Source organism: Magnolia sinica, chromosome 13 (genome assembly GCF_029962835.1).
Source record: "Magnolia sinica isolate HGM2019 chromosome 13, MsV1, whole genome shotgun sequence".
NCBI classification, from domain to species: Eukaryota; Viridiplantae; Streptophyta; class Magnoliopsida; order Magnoliales; family Magnoliaceae; genus Magnolia; species Magnolia sinica.
The window spans coordinates 31,123,642-31,142,392 of NC_080585.1; the positions used below are offsets into that span (position 1 = coordinate 31,123,642).

Here is an 18,751-nt window from a genome sequence, read left to right on the forward strand (position 1 = left end):
AAAAAGAAAAAAGAAGAAGAAGAAGAAAAAGAAAAAAGAAAAACCCATTGTCCAAAGATTCGAAATTGATTTCAGTGAAGCTTGGAATCAAAATCACTGACACGAGATACAAACTTAAAAGTTCACCATAATTCTCTATACTTTGAGATCATCAAAAGCGATGCTTCTCGTCTACAGTGCTATTGTTTGATACAAATGTTGTTATCAATCAAATGCTTTACAATTTAGATGTAGATCTCAAGTCTCAAAACTTTCATTGGTTAATCAAAGGGAACCATGAACCCACCTAAAAAGACCAGGTACATCAAACAAACTAGTCATGTACTGATGCATTAGTAGTAGTACACTAATTCATCAACTTCCAAACCCTAGTAATGCCAATTTGGGTTAACAAGAGTGGGTGAAGTACAAATCACCGTATCCCCCTTAACAACTTTTACGTAAGTAGTAGAGATTAACAATTGATGATGAAAGAAAGAAAGGGTCTGTTTGGTACCACCCAAGTTTGCTGTCAAAACAGATCTGTCCTTGATAGGCCTTTGTGGTCACATCTGTCCTTGACAGGCTATAATGTTATCCTTATATTGTTTTTCAAACACATGGAAATAGGGATGGATGGATAACCACATGTGGCGCTTATGACCATTGGCAAATACGAAGCATGTGTAGATTGATGTGGCACATGTAGGGGCACTTGAGGAGAGATGGAGGTAGACATGGTGCGTGTAGAAACGGGTGGGGTGATTGAAGATGGTGGTGGTACATGCGGGTTGATGCGGGTTGCTTAAAGATGGAAGGTGCCACACGTGGCTTGGTATTTGGTAGAACCACTAATCATAGTCTATGGTGTCCCCAAATGGAAATGAGGTTGAACACAACGTTTTCTACTTTCTTAGAGATTCTACCATCCTCATTAAAGGTCATATTTATGGACACAAGTGTCTTTACTTGTGCTGGTTCTTATGCCAGGATAGTGTAGACAAACCATGGATGGCCACCCCCTATTTGGCACATATGGGATGCTTGAAGATGGACGGTGGCACATTTCCACATGTTGTGTGGTTGAACCACTGATCATAGTCCTGTGGTGTACCTAGATGGGGATAAGGTTGGACACAACCTTCTTTACTTTTTGTAGGTTCTACTATCCTCATTAATGGTCATATTTATGGATACAAGTGTCTTTATTAGTGTTGGTTCTTGAACCAAGGTAGCATAGACAAACCGTGGTTAGCCAGCCACTCCAACTGTCACATATTCTAGACAATGCTACCAAGAAGGCAACTTGATCGGTTACCAAACTGGCAATACATGATTACTCTAGTAGATACATATATTTTAAAGAGTAACGCAAGTAGTAGGTATTAACTACTAATCTCAACTAAGTGGTAAAAAGAGCATCGTCATCATCATCGTCATCTAAGCCTCATACCAATAAATTGGGGCAGCTGCATGAATCTAGTTTCGGCATTTCACTCTATCAAGGGCCATACCTTTAGTTGGACCATAGGTCATCAAGTCTTTGCTTACTACCTCCATCCATGTCCTTTTGGGCCTTCCCTATTTTCATCTTTCTCAAAGCTTCTTTCATTTTAGATATCATCCTATGTAAGTATCTATGGTCTCCAATGTCATTTGAGTTTATGGTTCCTTCTATTCCTCTGTTTTTAGAGTGGTTATCATTTCAAAAGTTTTGAAAATAGCTTCTCCACCTTTCATTGATCTCATTGTCTTTTACTAGTACCCTCTAAGTTATCACACCTAATGTATCTAACATGATCTAGGTCCCTATCCTCTCTCTCATTTTTTCAAGTTCAAATACACTCTTTCTCACCTTCTCTTGTTCCCAATCTATTGTAAAGATCATCATAAGCCTTACGTGTAGCCTCACTTACTACTTAGAATCTTTTTGGCATTTATATTTCGTTCAAAAAAATAAAAAATCATCGTTTCTAGTCCCTTACTAGGTTTTGAAACATGAACGTTCCTCATGAATGCTTTTTAGTACGTCGTCATTCTGCCATCAAGTCTCCTTATATGGTTGGCTTTCCCCTCTAGATACTACTAAAACATTTTTCGCCACTTTCCTAATGCATTCAGCCTTCTCATTCTGCATAACATTTACTTCTTCCTCGCAATTAAAAAGAGCAAGAAAGGAAATGAAAAGCTATGTATATTACATTGTTACAAGATATTTACATTATTTTCAAATGGTAACAAGCCCCAAGCCCTATATTAGCACCCTTCATCATGGAACAAACCATATACAAGATGAGATATGACTAGCGCAATGACTTCCTTTATGCCAGGGATACATAATAGTCTCGTTACCAAGAGAACCAAGCAGAAACTTACGTTATGAACTTAAATGACCAATGTGTGTGCATCTATATCACTAGGGTGAGTGTCTTTAATACTTGCCTGTTGGAAGAGCCCAATAAAACAAGGTGCAATGGATCTTGGGACGAAAGCTGGAATAGTTGTATCACAATGTAGGCAGATGTAGTAATGCTGAAATCCAGAGGGAAAAGGTCAGAACCTACAAACAAAAGGGGACAACTGCCTAAATCCATAATAACAGATGATCAAATAATGATGACTGCCTAAATCCACAATAGCAGATGATCAAATATTGATACTAGATTTATATAAAAATGATGATGATATTGAAGATTCCTTATGTAAGAGAAACTAAAAGTAATCAACTAATAATTAATAACTGAACCATCAAAAAATGAGGAATTGATAACCACTAAAATCAATATCAAATTATCAGCTGGAATCGTAATGTAACACTATAGCTTCCAAAATAGGATATTGGCTCATAGAATTTATGTAGCTGATGGCTAACAATATGGCAGATCAGACCCGAACAATTAGTATAATTGACAACTTAAAATCCAAAAGGAAAAAAAAATGTTGAAATCCCATTCTAGTCAGATAGATCAATGAACCAGGGAAGTGACAAGCATTGATTTAATTCAACTCATTATATATTGACCACTCAAATAAACAGATTAATGTCAGATGTGTTCAGTGATGTTATCACAAGAACAGAATCATTGCCTAGGAGAAATGGAGTAACATATAGATTTTGATAAAATCACAATAGTATGTATTGTATGGCTGATGATATGTAGTAAGGTACTATGAGCACTGGATAAAAATACCACCTGCCAAAGCCTATCAGTAGAACTATCCAAACGAATGCACCAATCCAAGTTGCTTCCTTGTAGGCAACCCAAACCTGATATGATAAACGCATACAAGAGCATGTGAGACTTCATGTTTAAATGATGGCATTAAAGAAAGGAACGATCTTATTGATAATAATCTACCCAGTTATCTTGCTTCTTGATAAAGATGTTAAGGTACAAAATAAATAAATAATCTATTGATAATAATCAAATTATCCACAAGTTCTAAAAGTAAGTGGTAGTAAGAAGTCACTTTGACTGGGTGCAAAAATCCTGAAAATATAGCACATGCCTACAGTACTCAGATCCTTGAAAACATGGTCTACCCAAGTCAAAATACCTGAATACTCATATAAGGTAAGGATCAATGGATACTGGGGTCCACCATCCTGGAGATTTGAAATCTAAATCTGCTGGGATAATGCTTATAGCAGTAAACAATCCTCATCATACCATATCCTGAGAATTTGGATTCAGATGCTTGTCTGCCACAGAGAGAGAGAGAGAGAGAGAGAGAGAGAGAGAGAGAGAGAGAGAGAGAGAGAGAGAGAGAGAGAGAGAGAGAGATGACGGAAGCTCTAGAGTGTCGGATGTGATCATGTAATAAAAGGGGGAAAATAAAAAATGATTTCTAAGCAGGAAAAATATATCAAAACCATCTCTCTCATGGAGAGAGAGGTAGGGATGTTGAAGTGATAAAAGTCTCTTGATATACATTGATACACCACACTGACAGCTTAAGCTTTTAGAGTAAATGGTTGTTTAACATGGTATCAGAGTAGAAGGTCCTATGTTCGAATCTCGAGAGCAGCAAATATGCCTTGCTAATATATTATTCTCCCATGGGGGGTTAGGAAAATCAGGTCCAGCCCAGGGACCGGGAAATTAAGCCCGGCTTATTTATGGTGTGAGTGTCCCTCCACCTTTGTCAATATGTTCCCGTGCGGAGTTCCCACCTCGCACGTGCGGGGGAGTGTTGAAGTGATAAAAGTCTCTTGATATACATTGATACACCACACTCTGACAGCTTAAGCTTTTAGAGTAAATGGTTGTTTAACAAGGGAGGGAGGGAGAGGGGACTACTATCCTTGATTTCCATGTGGATGAATCATGAATGCACATGCTTTCAGCAAGATGATTCTTTCACACAAGGATAGCAGCCCTCTTCCTATCCTACCAACAAGGACATGTTCCTTCCCCTTTAAATCGATACCACATGACTACTCAATGCATTAAGTTATAACCTAACTGTTAGCCTCTCTCTAATTACAGTTTAGATGTGTAAGAGGGGAATGAATCCACCTTGAGCGTCATCTCAAGAGAATACCTTATGTTATCCCTTTGACTCAAAAAAGTGCCACACAAACATTCTTTACCTAAAAGACGGTGAGAAAGGGACTAAGAGATCCTTTGGACTGGATTCTGCCCATCACTTGGGGCAAAGCCTTAGAATCATTGGTTCATTTCTGTCCATGAGAACAGGCGTCCATCAAAGAGCTCACCTTCAACATCAAAATGGTGACTAGGTGCATTAGCACCCTTAGAGGTGTCTTCCTCATATGGTTCAAAGTATGTTTGAAACAGCCAGTGTTCTGAATATCGGCGATGTTATCAATAATATCACCTATATTATCGGTATCACTAGGTCAGGGGTACCAAAACTCTTAAGATATAAAATTCCAAATATAGTTGATAATTTAGATATCATCAACGATATTAGGTGATACCAATGATACTTTGGTCTCTGAATAGTATGATAGTTCCATGGTATCGATGATAACAGTGATCGTATCCCTGATATCAGGGATACTTCTGTGTTGAGGGTCAAATATTGCATATCAGACCCATTTATTGTATAGATTTACACGCATGATACTGTTTAACGGCCTGATTTAATCATGTTTGTGATGTAGGGCATATTCACGAGCCTGGACTGGGAAAGGGTACTAAAGGCATGGATTTAACGCTCCAGAAGCACCAAGGCAAGGAACGGACTCTAGAAGACCAAGAGCGACGGAATTATACACCAGGGGTCCGAGAAAATCAAGAAATTGAAGCTCAAGGGGCCTGAAAAGTGTCCAGAATGCAAGATCATAGGGTTCCCACCATCTGATCAGTTCAAAACTCCATACATAGCCTGAGGACCATAAATTAACCGTACACGTAAAATTTCAGCTCCTGGATCACTGTGAAAGTGGCCCAACGGACAGACCAGCCCACAAATTACTGATCTGGGGCCCACCTGATCACTGGATACACCTCAGCTTCGTTCTCAACGCCGTAAATCATATGAAGAACCAGATGGACGGTGTAGATTTCTCGAAAAATCCATACGTGGACCCCATATGAGATGAGTGTGCATGGTGTATATGTGCACTGGCCGTGCACGGCAACACAAAGCTCGGTCAAACGGTCCATTGACCGAGCTCTCCCTCTTCAACTCGACTTCGTCCAGCGGAAGAAACAGGGGTTGCGGGTGATTTTTGTGGCCCACCACCGTGATGCAATGAGCTAATCCGGACCGTCCATGAGTTTCGTATGGCCCATGCCACTAAGGCCTAGGTGGCAAAATGCGAAGAAACAGAAATGATAGGGTTCCAGCCGTTCAAACACAGAACGAACGGTAGCAAGAAAGATTCTCTGGGCCGCACCAAAACTGATCCAAATGACCCATGCTCGACTGAAATCTTTAAGGGAATCTGGTGGACGGTTTGGATTTCTTAAAACACAAGTGAAGTGGGCCCCACCACGCGTCAGCGCTGCCCTGTTATGGGCGTTCGTGAAAGCCGGACGACGTCCGACTTTTGCGGCGGGTTGTACGCCCTTGGGGGCGGTCGGACGGATAATCTGAACCGTTCATCATGTAGGTGGGCCAAAAATCTCCCAGGGGACGCTGTCCTTTTGAAAAAAAAGCAAAGAATAAAAAGAAGGGAGACAGGAAACTCCGGACTGCGTAAGGTATTCCGCAGCAGAGGACGTGTATTCCTGGTTGCGGAAGGACTGTTTCCGCAGGCTATTGATGGTGGGACTCCACAGCACCAGGGGGGAGCTGGCCATCTTTAAAAAGGCTGGACGTGAGCAAAAGGAAGGGGGGAAAACGTTGCAACAGGTAGTTTTTCTGCTGCTGCTGTGCGTGGTTGGGAAAAGGGTTGGAAGAGTGAAGACAGGAGGAGGGGCTGCACGACAAGGAAGGCTGGACGTGGGAGGCAGAGACGTTTGCTGCTGGGAGAGAGAAAGAGAAGCAGTGCAAAGGTTTGCTGCTGGCAGCGTGAGGACGCCAGCAGGAAGAAAAGAAGGGGAGGCTGTGCGGCTGATTGAAGAACGTGAAGGTGCTGGGTCTTTGGGTTTTGAACGTGAGGAAGAAAAAGGAGAAGCTGGTTTCTCTCTCTTCTGGTTCTTTTTCTTCTTCTTTTCCTTTATAATTCTATTAATTTTTTTTGACTTAGCCCATATCATGTGTGACTAAACCTCTTAGCTAGGGCTAAGAGGTGAAGCCTGTAGCTTGATGGGAGATTTTTTTCTGCTTGTGCCTTTTGTTTAGACTGAATTAAGATTGATTTGAGTATAATTAAGGGATTTTTATTAGTCTTTAATAGTCCGTTGTGACTGAAATTACAATGGGTTTGCAATGGCTTTGAATATTTCTTTCCTCTTTTTATATTTATGAAGTCAGGAAGCCCTGTTGTTCATCATTGTCCCATGGGCATGGTAGGATGACAGTACCTTCCTGATCTTTATACATTGTTGATTGGTTGGAAATTAGTTTAATTCTATTGTTTACTTTGTCTCCTGGGCATGGTTTGGTGATGGAATCCATTCTAATTCATACACCTTTCATCTCTTGAAAACCAAATCAAGTAAGTTCAGTTTGATTTCCATAATCCTTGATGCAGGCATGAGATCTCCCTGATCTCTACAAGTGGATCCTCTGAATCCCTAGTTCCCTTCCTCTGAATTCCTTAAAGTCTTAGATAATTATTCCACAATTATTTCCTAAATTATATTTGGTTTAGATCACATCTTAGTCTAGTTCTATTTCTACTTGATTTTAGATAACGTACAGGTATCAGTCCCTGTGGATTCGACCTCGGTCTTACCGAGTTTATAACTACATCACAACCCTATACTTGGGGAGTGAACAAGTTTTTGGCGCCGTTGCCGGGGACTGACGGTTACGTTTTTCTGAAATTCATTAGTTTTAGAATTAGGTTAGGATTAGGATTTTACTTACTTTAGGATAGAAGTTTTTATTTTATTTTATTCTATTTTTAGAACTTAACTTGTTTCCTGTTTTCTAGGATCTGGACATAAGTTTCTAAATTGGTAATTCCTTCCTAATCTCTCTACTTTTTCATATTTTTAGAATTAAGGTTTAAATTTTAGAAATTTTCTAATTCTGGCACTTTTAGAATCTAATTTTGTTTCTTAATTTATTTTTAGAATTCTTTAGAAACTAACCTTCCTATTTTGTAGGCCTTTAAGATAGAAATCTCTAATTCGGTACACTCCTTCCCTACTTTCTATTTTTCAATTCTCTTTTAGTAATCTACTTTCTAGTTTAGGACTCTCTTAACTTATTTTAGAAATTTTCACTTTCTTTTAGGAATTCTTTCTTTTAGAAGCTAGTTCACTTCTATCTTTCTTTTAAAGAATTGTTCTTCTCTTTTTAGAATCTAACTTATTTTATTTTGCAGGTTTTAACTCAAGACTCCAATTTGGTAATTTCTTTCCAACTCTCTCTTTCTTGCTAGATTTTCCTAGGGTTAAGTTTTTAATTGAGGGCTGCGAGTGTTTTCATGCCCAAGTGGGCCCGTGACGACACTCGACGTCTCTTGACTGAAGGAGGATTGGTTGAGGGGTTGACTATCCATCGCAGACTAGACACCACTCGAAATCCCCTGAGTTAAGTAAAGTTATGGCTGAAGACCAATCTCCTCTACTTCCACCCAGGGTGGAGGATACCCAAGATGAGAATGAGGTGCAACAGCACCCCCGCCTCGTACTTTACGAGATTATCTACAACCGGCGGGAGTGAGTACGCCCTCATGCATGATTTTTCCTGAAAATACAGGACAAATGGACATCAAGCCAGGAGTTATCCAACTCCTTCCCAAATTCCATGGACTTGAATCAGAAAGTCCATATTTACATTTGAAAGAGTTCGATGAGATTATAACTACATTATGTTTTCCTAATGTATCCGAGGATACAATTAGGAAACTCTTTCCTTTTTCCTTAAAAGAGAAAGCTAAGACATGGTTACATTCACTGCGTCCTAGATCCATTGGCACATGGAACGATATGCAGAGGGAATTCATAAAAAATTCTTCCCACATCATAAAACGATTACCCTCGTAAAGCGATCATGAACTTTGCCCAAAAGGAAGATGAAACATTCTTCCAATGTTGGGAAAGGTTCAAAGATTTGGTCAGAGTTCATGCCCACAACACGGATTTGAAACGTGGCGCATTACAAATTTTTCTATGATGGACTCGACATCTTCCATGCGCCAAATGGTCGAGACAATGTGTAATGGAGAGTTCATTAATAAAGATGTCGACGAGGTATGGGACTACCTCGACAGTTTGGCTGAAAAAACACAATCTTGGGACTATTATCCAAAGTCGAACACCACGTCTAGGCCGACTCAATTAAAGGAAAAAGGTGGATTATATCTCTTGAAAGAAGAGGATGATCTCAAGTGTAAAGTGACTACGCTCATAAGGAAAGTTGAGGCCATGGAAGGAAAGAAGGATAAGGTTAATGAAATTGTTTGTGACATCTATGATTATAACATTCACACAATTGAAAATTGTCCTACAATACCTGCCTTTCAAGGAGTATTGAATGAACAAGCCAATGCCGTAAATAACTATCAAAGACCTTTTACTGGACCTAACTCCAACACATACAATCCTGGCTGGAAAAATCACCCAAACTTTAGTTGGAGGAATGGACAAACGGCGACTCCTCCAGGTTTCTTCAATCAAAATCCAAATCAAGTGAAACCTCAAGAGGAACCGGTTCAAAATCCCATACAAGAGCTGGCTCAGGCAATGCGGGGAATCACAGATTTTATGCAAAAGATAGATTCTCGTATGACGGTTATAGAAAAGGGGATGCTTCCCGCACAACCTCTCCCCAATCCTAAACCGCAGTACGAGAATAATGATCCCAGCTCTTCAAATCAGATGGGACATGCTAAATCCATCACCACTCTTAGGAGTGGGAAGATCATTGATAAAACTCTTCCGGTTAGGCCCGAAAAGCCTCAAGAACTAAAAGAGGACAACAATGATAGATCCAGTGATGCCCCACAAAAAGTAGAACCGGAACTTCTAGAGAAGCCAGTTGCTCCATTCCCCCAACGGTTGGTTTCACCAAAACCTCTCTCTAACTCTCAGGATATCTTAGAGGTGTTGAAACAGGTGAAAGTCAACATTCCTCTACTTGATGTCGTTAAACAGATAACTTCATATGCCAAATTCCTGAAAGACTTATGCACGACCAAAAGACGGAAAATTATTCAAAAGAAAATCTTCTTGACTGAGAAAGTGAGTGCCATCCTGAAGCAAGACGTGCCGCAGAAATTCAAGGATCCCGGTAGCCCAACCATATCATGTGTAATCGGGAACCATCGAATTGATCATGCACTTCTTGACTTAGGAGCGAGCGTCAATTTGATTCCCTACTCGGTATACAAACAGTTAGGTTTGGGTGAATTAAAACCCACCCTAACCACACTACAACTTGCTGATCACTTTGTTCGTGTACCAAGAGGGATAATTGAGGATGTGTTGGTCTAAGTTGATAGATTTTACTACCCTATAGATTTTATCATCCTGGACACCGAACCCATCAATAACATGAGCACTCAGATTCCCGTCATTCTTGGTTGCCCATTCCTTGACACGTCAAATGCAATTATCAATTGCAGGAATGGTGTTATGACTATGTCTTTTGAAAATTTGACATTGGAATCAAACATTTTTTTCAATAACGGCAACAACGTAGAGGATGATGACGATTTCCACGACATTAACATGATTGACTCTTTCGTGGAAGATAAGACACCTCTGACCTTATCCTCCGACCATCTAGAGACATGCTTGGCCCACTCCCATGATTTTGATGATGACATGCTTAGGGAGACGTGCGCCTTGCTTGATACTGCACTGGTACTTGAAGTTAACCGATGGAGGCCACAATTTGGAGAATTACCACAAACCGATGTAGTGCCTCTACCGTCTAACCTCAAGCCGCCGAAGCTTGACCTAAAACCTTTGCCCTCTGATTTGAAATATGCCTATTTAGGTCAAGATGAGACATACCCGGTGGTGATCTCTGCCCACCTAGAGAAAGAACAAGAGAGTATGCTTATATCTACTCTCATTGAGCATAAAGGAGCCCTGGATGGACGATAGCGGACCTCAAAGGAATCGATCCTCGATTTGTACTCATCACATATACCTCGAGGATAATGCAAAAACCGCCGCAACCACAACGTAGACTAAATCCCAACATGAAGGAAGTGGTTAAGGCCGAGGTTCTTAAACTATTGGATGTGGGTATTATATACCCTATATCCGATAGTCAATGGGTGAGTCCAACTCAAGTGGTCCCTAAGAAGTACCGAATCACCATCGTAGCCAATGCTAATAATGAACTCGTGCCAACTATATTCACAACAGGATGGAGAATGTGCATTGACTACGGAAAGTTAATACCCTCACGAGGAAAGACCACTTCCCTTTACCATTCATCGATCGATCCTGGAAAGGTTAATGGTCATTCCTATTACGCTTTTCTTGACGGGTATTCGCTAAACCAGATAGAGATAGCCCTCGAAGACCAGGAAAAGACCACATTTACATGTCCCTACGGCACCTTTGCTATCGAATGATGCCATTCGGACTATGTAATGCCCCCGCCACCTTTCAACGATGTATGCTTAGTATCTTTTCTGATATGGTAGGGCAATATCTAGAGGTCTTCATGGATGATTTCTCTGTTTACGGTCCATCTTTCAGCAAGTGCTTGGAAAGTCTTAAATGTGTGCTGAAAAGATGTGAAGAAAAGAACCTGGTACTTAATTGGGAGAAGTGTCATTTCATGGTTCAGAAGGGAATTGTCCTTGGGCATATCATCTCGGCCAAAGGAATCGAGGTAGATAAGGCAAAAATCGATCTTATCTCTAACCTACCTCCACCCAAGAACATCAGAGACGTGCGATCCTTCTTAGGACACGCAGGATTTTACAGGCGATTCATAAAGGACTTTAGTCTCCTCTCTCGTCCATTATGTAATCTTCTTCAAAAGGATGTTCCGTATGAGTGGACTGAGCAATGCCAGGAAGCTTTCACCAAGCTTAAAGGCACATTAACCACTGCACCTATCATGCAGCCACCCGACTGGAACCTTCCTTTTGAGCTTATGTGCGACGCTTCTGATTATGCTCTTGGGGCGGTCCTAGGCCAGAGAAAAGACAAGAAGCCCTACGTCATTCACTACGCAAGTAGGACTCTAAATCCTGCCCAAGTGAACTACTCGACTACGGAAAAGGAACTCTTAGCCGTAGTGTTCGCCTTGGACAAATTTAGGTCCTACCTGATCGGATCCAAGATCATTATCTACACAGATCATACGGCACTCAAGAATCTTCTTTCTAAGAATGATTCTAAGCCCCACCTGATAAGATGGATCCTTCTACTCCAAGAATTTGATTTGAAAATTAAAGATAAAAAGGGAGTAGAGAACGTAGTGGCCGATCACCTTTGTCGCCATAATACCTCTGATTCCCTTGAGGCGACCCATATCAATGACATGTTCCCTGATGAACAGCTGTTCAGAGTCTCCCATTCACCTTGGTTCGCTGATATTGCTAATTATCTTGCTACAGGTGCCATACCGACACAGTGGACTGCGCAAGATAAGAAGAAATTTTTCACCGAGGTGCGCAACTTCTTCTGGGGATGATCCTCATTTATTTAAATATTGCCTACAATCAAATTCTAAGGAGATGTGTACCGCATTTACGAGCATCGAGCATCATCTCCTTCTCACTCGAGGCCTCGTGGTGGTCACTTTTCTCGCTAAAAAGACCACGGCCAAGATTCTACAATGTGGCTTTTACTGGCCCACAATGTTTAGGGACACTCATGAGTTTTGCAAAGCTTGTGAGCGTTGTCAGAAATTGGGAGCATTGTCCCGTCGAAATATGATGCCTTTGAATCCCATCCTTATCATTGAAGCATTTGATTGCTGGGGCATCGATTTCATGGGACCATTCCCCCAATCGTTTGGAAATCTGTATATTTTGCTCGCCGTGGATTATGTCACTAAATGGGTCGAAGCGATTCCGTGTCGAAAGAATGACCATCGCACGGTCATTAAATTCCTAAAAGAAAACATCCTTTCTCGATTCTAACGCCTCGAGCCATCATTAGTGATGGGGGCTCACACTTTTGTAATAGACCATTCGAGAGCTTAATGAAGAAATACGGTATCTCTCATAAGGTGAGCACCCCATACCATCCTCAGACAAGTGGACAAGCTGAGATTTCCAATAGGGAGATCAAACACATTTTGGAGAAAACGGTCAACCCAGATCGTGAGGATTGGTCAATCCGATTGACCGATGCCTTATGGGCATACCGTACTGCATTTAAAACTTATATTGGAATGTCTCCCTTTAGACTTGTCTATGGGAAGGCTTGTCACTTTCCTGTGGAGCTGGAACATAGAGCGTACTGGGCGATCAAAAATCTTAATTTCAATCTGGACAACGCTGGCTCGCTACGCAAACTTCAATTGAATGAATTGGGGGAAATCCGGAATGATGCGTACGATAATTCGAGAATTTACAAGGACAAGATGAAAGCATTTCATGACCAACACATTTTGCGAAAATCATTCACGCCTGGTCAGAAGGTCCTTTTGTACAATTCTCGATTACATCTCTTTCCGGGTAAGCTTCGATCTCGTTGGACCGGCCCTTACATTGTTGTCACTGTTTTTCCTCATGGGGCCGTTGAGATAAGAGATCCCGACAATGGCAAGGAGTTTAAAGTCAATGGCCATCGATTGAAACCATTTGTCGAGAAATTTGATTCAGAGGACATGTCCATGCCTCTGACTGATCCTGTTTACCAGGATTGATCTCCTAGTCTGATGGAGGTATAGGTAGGTTTCCTGTTTTTCTAGGACTAGAGTAGTTGCCTTATTTGTCTGGCTGAAGACAGTAAACTTAGCGCTCCTGGGAGGCAACCCAACTCTTTATTTAATTTCGATAATTAGTTCAATGTTTGTGGGTAACATTACTGCAAACCCTCACGAGACTACAACTCGTCCACTAGGCGTAACCTAGGGGTTTAAAGGCTTGTTGCATACGCTAAATGCAATCGAGAGCACCTACGAAAGTGGTATAGGTAGGATTTTGTTTTGTGTTATTTTTGTTGCCCTTTCTCTCATGCTGACCGACGCCCATGCTGTGATCTCTCGGAAAGTGTCTCTCTATGCATCCTCCAGGTACTATCTTCCCATTACTTCTCATTTACTCATTTTGTCCCATGTGCATTGCATGCCTATTTCTTTTACATTGAGGACAATGTAGATTTCTGGTTGGGGGTTGTTTGGAGATTAGGTTTCCTAATCAGTGTTTTCTTGGTCTTGAGCAAAAGTTGTGAAAATTTTTAATTTTCTAGGACTTCTGATGAAGTCAAAGTGATTTTGATGGCCATCTAGGGCACTTAGAATTTCAAGATGCGTGATGTTGGTACTTTATGACTCTTGGATTCAGTTATCTATTAAATTTCACAGCTAAGTTTGAATTATTAATCCAGTATTAGAATTTGTAAACATTGGTTGAGTCATGAATTCGCAGGACACATCTCGCTTGCATAGTAAAGTTTCAGTTCGATATTAAAGGATTAACTTGGTAATCACTAAACATGAAAGGAACCAACTTGAGAAATTGAAAAGATTGGGCGAATGGTTTTTACCTTAGGTTTGCTCCCTATAGGTGAGGATTCGATTCCCCATGGATGATATTTGAGAAAGAGTTGGGTGAACAGTCTTTTACCATAGGTTTGCTCCCTATAGGTGAGGATCTGATCCCTCTTCTTGGCACTACTTCTGAAAAAAAAAAAAATTTAAAAAAAAAATTATTAAAAGAATAAAAAGATAATGTAAGCCAAGTTGAGTTATCGTGAATTCTCTTAGTTGTTACCAATGATATCCTTAAATATCATAGTGAATCTTAATGTTGACAAGTCGAGATTAGATTATACATTCATAGATCTCAATGGTTAGAATTTTTCTAATTAATGGAATAATACTTTGAACTTGATTATGAAGTTTACCGTGTACTGGAGTCTAGGAGAAAGTAATATCCAACAGTCATGAATCTAAAAATTCTCATATCTGGATTACTCTGCAAAAATCACTCGAGTTTATAAATTGTTCTGTAATTCTCAACTTATTTTTCGCATACTTTGCTCGGGACTAGCAAAATGCTGGTTGGGGGTTGTGTTGAGGGTCAAATATTGCATATCAGACCCATTTATTGTATAGATTTACACGCATGATACTGTTTAACGGCCTGATTGAATCATGTTTGTGATGTAGGGCATATTCACGAGCCTGGACTGGGAAAGGGTACTAAAGGCATGGATTTAACGGTCTGAAAGCGCCAGAGCATGGGACGGACCCTAGGAGACCAAGATCGACAGATTTGCACACCAGGGATCCAAGAAAATCAAGAAATTGAAGCTCAAGGGGCCTGAAAAGTGTCCAGAATGCAAGATCATAGGGTTCCCACCATCTGATCAGTTCAAAACTCCATACATAGCCTGAGGACCATAAATTAACCGTACACGTAAAATTTCAGCTCCTGGATCGCTGTGAAAGTGGCCCAACGGACAGACCAGCCCACAAATTACTGATCTGGGGCCCACCTGATCACTGGATACACCTCAGCTTCGTTCTCAACGCCGTAAATCATATGAAGAACCAGATGGACGGTGTAGATTTCTCGAAAAATCCATACGTGGACCCCATATGAGATGAGTGTGCATGGTGTATATGTGCACTGGCCGTGCACGGCAACACAAAGCTCGGTCAAACGGTCCATTGACCGAGCTCTCCCTCTCCAACTCGACTTCGTCCAGCGGAAGAAACAGGGGTTGCGGGTGATTTTTGTGGCCCACCACCGTGATGCAATGAGCTAATCCGGACCGTCCATGAGTTTCGTATGGCCCATGCCACTAAGGCCTAGGTGGCAAAATGCGAAGAAACAGAAATGATAAGGTTCCACCCGTTCAAACACAGAACGAACGGTAGCAAGAAAGATTCTCTGGGCCGCACCAAAACTGATCCAAATGACCCATACTCGACTGAAATTTTTAAGGGAATCTGGTGGACGGTTTGGATTTCCTAAAACACAAGTGAAGTGGGCCCCACCACGCGTCAGCGCTGCCCTGTTATGGGCGTTCGTGAAAGCCGGACGCCGTCCGACTTTTGCGGCGGGTTGTACGCCCTTGGGGGCGGTCGGACCGATAATCTGAACCGTTCATCATGTAGGTGGGCCAAAAATCTCCCAGGGGACGCTGTCCTTTTGAAAAAAAAGCAAAGAATAAAAAGAAGGGAGACAGGAAACTCCGGACTGCGTAAGGTATTCCGCAGCAGAGGACGTGTATTCCTTGTTGCGGAAGGACTATTTCCGCAGGCTATTGATGGTGGGACTCCACAGCACCAGGGGGGAGCTGGCCATCTTTAAAAAGGAAGAAAAGACAAAAGGAAGGGGGGAAAACGTTGCAACAGGTAGTTTTTCTGCTGCTGCTGTGCGTGGTTGGGAAAAGGGTTGGAAGAGTGAAGACAGGAGGAGGGGCTGCACGACAAGGAAGGCTGGACGTGGGAGGCAGAGACGTTGGCTGCTGGGAGAGAGAAAGAGAAGCAGTGCAAAGGTTTGCTGCTGGCAGCGTGAGGACGCCAGCAGGAAGAAAAGAAGGGGAGGCTGTGCGGCTAATTGAAGAACGTGAAGGTGCTGGGTCTTTGGGTTTTGAACGTGAGGAAGAAAAAGGAGAAGCTGGTTTCTCTCTCTTCTGGTTCTTTTTCTTCTTCTTTTCCTTCATAATTCTATTAATTTTTTTTTTGACTTAGCCCATATCATGTGTGACTAAACCTCTTAGCTAGGGCTAAGAGGTGAAGCCTGTAGCTTGATGGGAGATTTTGTTTTCTGCTTGTGCCTTTTGTTTAGATTGAATTAAGATTGATTTGAGTATAATTAAGGGATTTTTATTAGTCTTTAATAGTCCGTTGTGACTGAAATTACAATGGGTTTGCAATGGCTTTGAATATTTCTTTCCTCTTTTTATATTTATGAAGTCAGGAAGCCCTGTTGTTCATCATTGTCCCATGGGCATGGTAGGATGACAGTACCTTCCTGATCTTTATACATTGTTGATTGGTTGGAAATTAGTTTAATTCTATTGTTTACTTTGTCTCCTGGGCATGGTTTGGTGATGGAATCCATTCTAATTCATACACCTTTCATCTCTTGAAATCCAAATCAAGTAAGTTCAGTTTGATTTCCATAATCCTTGATGCAGGCATGAGATCTCCCTGATCTCTACAAGTGGATCCTCTGAATCCCTAGTTCCCTTCCTCTGAATTCCTTAAAGTCTTAGATAATTATTCCACAATTATTTCCTAAATTATATTTGGTTTAGATCACATCTTAGTCTAGTTCTATTTCTACTTGATTTTAGATAACGTACAGGTATCAGTCCCTGTGGATTCGACCTCGGTCTTACCGAGTTTATAACTACATCACAACCCTATACTTGGGGAGTGAACATTCTGCAAAACGCCTGAAATTCATGAGAAAATCAGGAAAGCCCCCCAAAAAATCATTTTTTTGCAGGTTTATTTATTTATTTTTTATTTTATTCCTTATGTGATTTGACCATTCCTTTTGGTTTTTGTTGAATCAAAGCTTGCATTTGGGGAATAAATCTTGACAAGAAGCAGAGACGGGCCAAAATGCAAAGGTGATAAAAAAATCCATAGAAACTTTTTTCTTCCCAAATGAATGGCAATGTCTATGCATGATTCTCATGCATTGAAATGAATTTAATGGCAAATATAAATCAAAATTTGAGTGGGTGAATGGTGGAAATTGGGGCCGTCCTAATTTCCTCCATTTTTACCCCTTAAATTGAGAATTGATGTTTTATTACTTGCACTGTATGGAATTTGAATGATATTAACTTATTTTTAATATAATTGTACTGCTTTTCCTTGACAACAAGTCTAGGTCCCAAAAAATGGAAACTTATTATGCGTAGTTCTTTTTTGCAATATTTTGATTTGTAAACGTGAAAACATGTCTTTTAAAATCTCTTGAAGTTTCATTGAAAAATTCCACCCTTTTTCCAATGTTTCCCTCAGTCAATAATATTTTTTCTGAGCATTGACGATAATATTGGTGATATTGGTAAATGTTTATGTATCCTTAGTCATTGATACATGTAACGGTACCAATAGTCTGAACGTTGGATATGAGTCATATGACTAGGTTTCACTCGTGTCATATTGGTTTTGTTTGAGACTAGGAAGAGTCACCAAACAGAAATGAGGACTGGACCTACCGAAACGGATTGAGCTGGGGCGAGTTGTATAGGTTTCAGTGTCCATGTGAGTCACACTGCAAAGCTGCTATTAAAACAATGCTTCTGCATGACACTCTAATGAAACAGAAATCATCACCCATTGCTTTTGTAAAGCCTTAGGCACAAGACTTGGTTTTCCGTATTAATCAAGGGGTTTCCTAATGAGCAGCACGTATTATTACATAACTAGGAAAGTAATCATCCTGCACATAATAAAACTCTGGAGGGAAACTTAGAGGATTTGAAATTTTTTATTACTAGGAAGTTCTAATATTCAATTTAGAATCCAAGTCCAACACATGGAATTTAGTCACACACAAACAAGTTAAAATTTCAATATATCCCCAAATGCCCTGACCATTACTGAGGCATATTGTGTCCCATATTTGCATTCAATTTACTTTTTCTACATAGGGGTATGATGTGATTTTATCCATACCATTGCTTTAATGAGGTATAAGGGTGTCTAAAATCAGTAAGTCACTCTATTACTTTTCTCAAGTGAAATTTTTACTCAAAAAGAAAAGTCATTACTTACGTGGAAGTTTCAAGAAAATTGCATTCTATATATTTAATGGAGAAATGATCAACGAAACATAAAGCAAGACTCACATACCGCTATAGCCACAACGTTAACATAAAAATCTACCAGAGTTGCAGTCATCCACCTACAAATGTTTTTCATGAAACAATTTAAATCAGTATGTTCTTGCATACATAAAACGTGTGCACTAATAGGCAGAAATATATAGACACCTACATATAACCTCATTCCATAATTCTAAAATAACAATGGTGCTTAACAAATTAATAAATTTCCTAAATTCCTACATTCATATCAGTGTATACGTAAATATATGTGGGTTCATATGTGTGGGCACACA

At 40.5% G+C, this 18,751-nt stretch overlaps 1 protein-coding gene across 3 annotated transcripts in view; it reads right to left on the reverse strand.

The window, feature by feature from the left end:
* Positions 1–18,751, reverse strand: part of LOC131223452 (uncharacterized) — a 51,783-nt gene that overhangs the window by 998 nt on the left and 32,034 nt on the right. For all 3 annotated transcript variants that reach the window (XM_058218881.1, XM_058218879.1, XM_058218880.1), the window contains 3 exons: positions 18,484–18,535; positions 3,174–3,247; positions 2,422–2,511 (listed from right to left, as the gene is read on the reverse strand). In XM_058218881.1, coding sequence (XP_058074864.1) covers positions 2,422–2,511; positions 3,174–3,247; positions 18,484–18,535 — 216 coding nt within the window. The remainder of the gene's footprint in view (positions 1–2,421; positions 2,512–3,173; positions 3,248–18,483; positions 18,536–18,751) is intronic.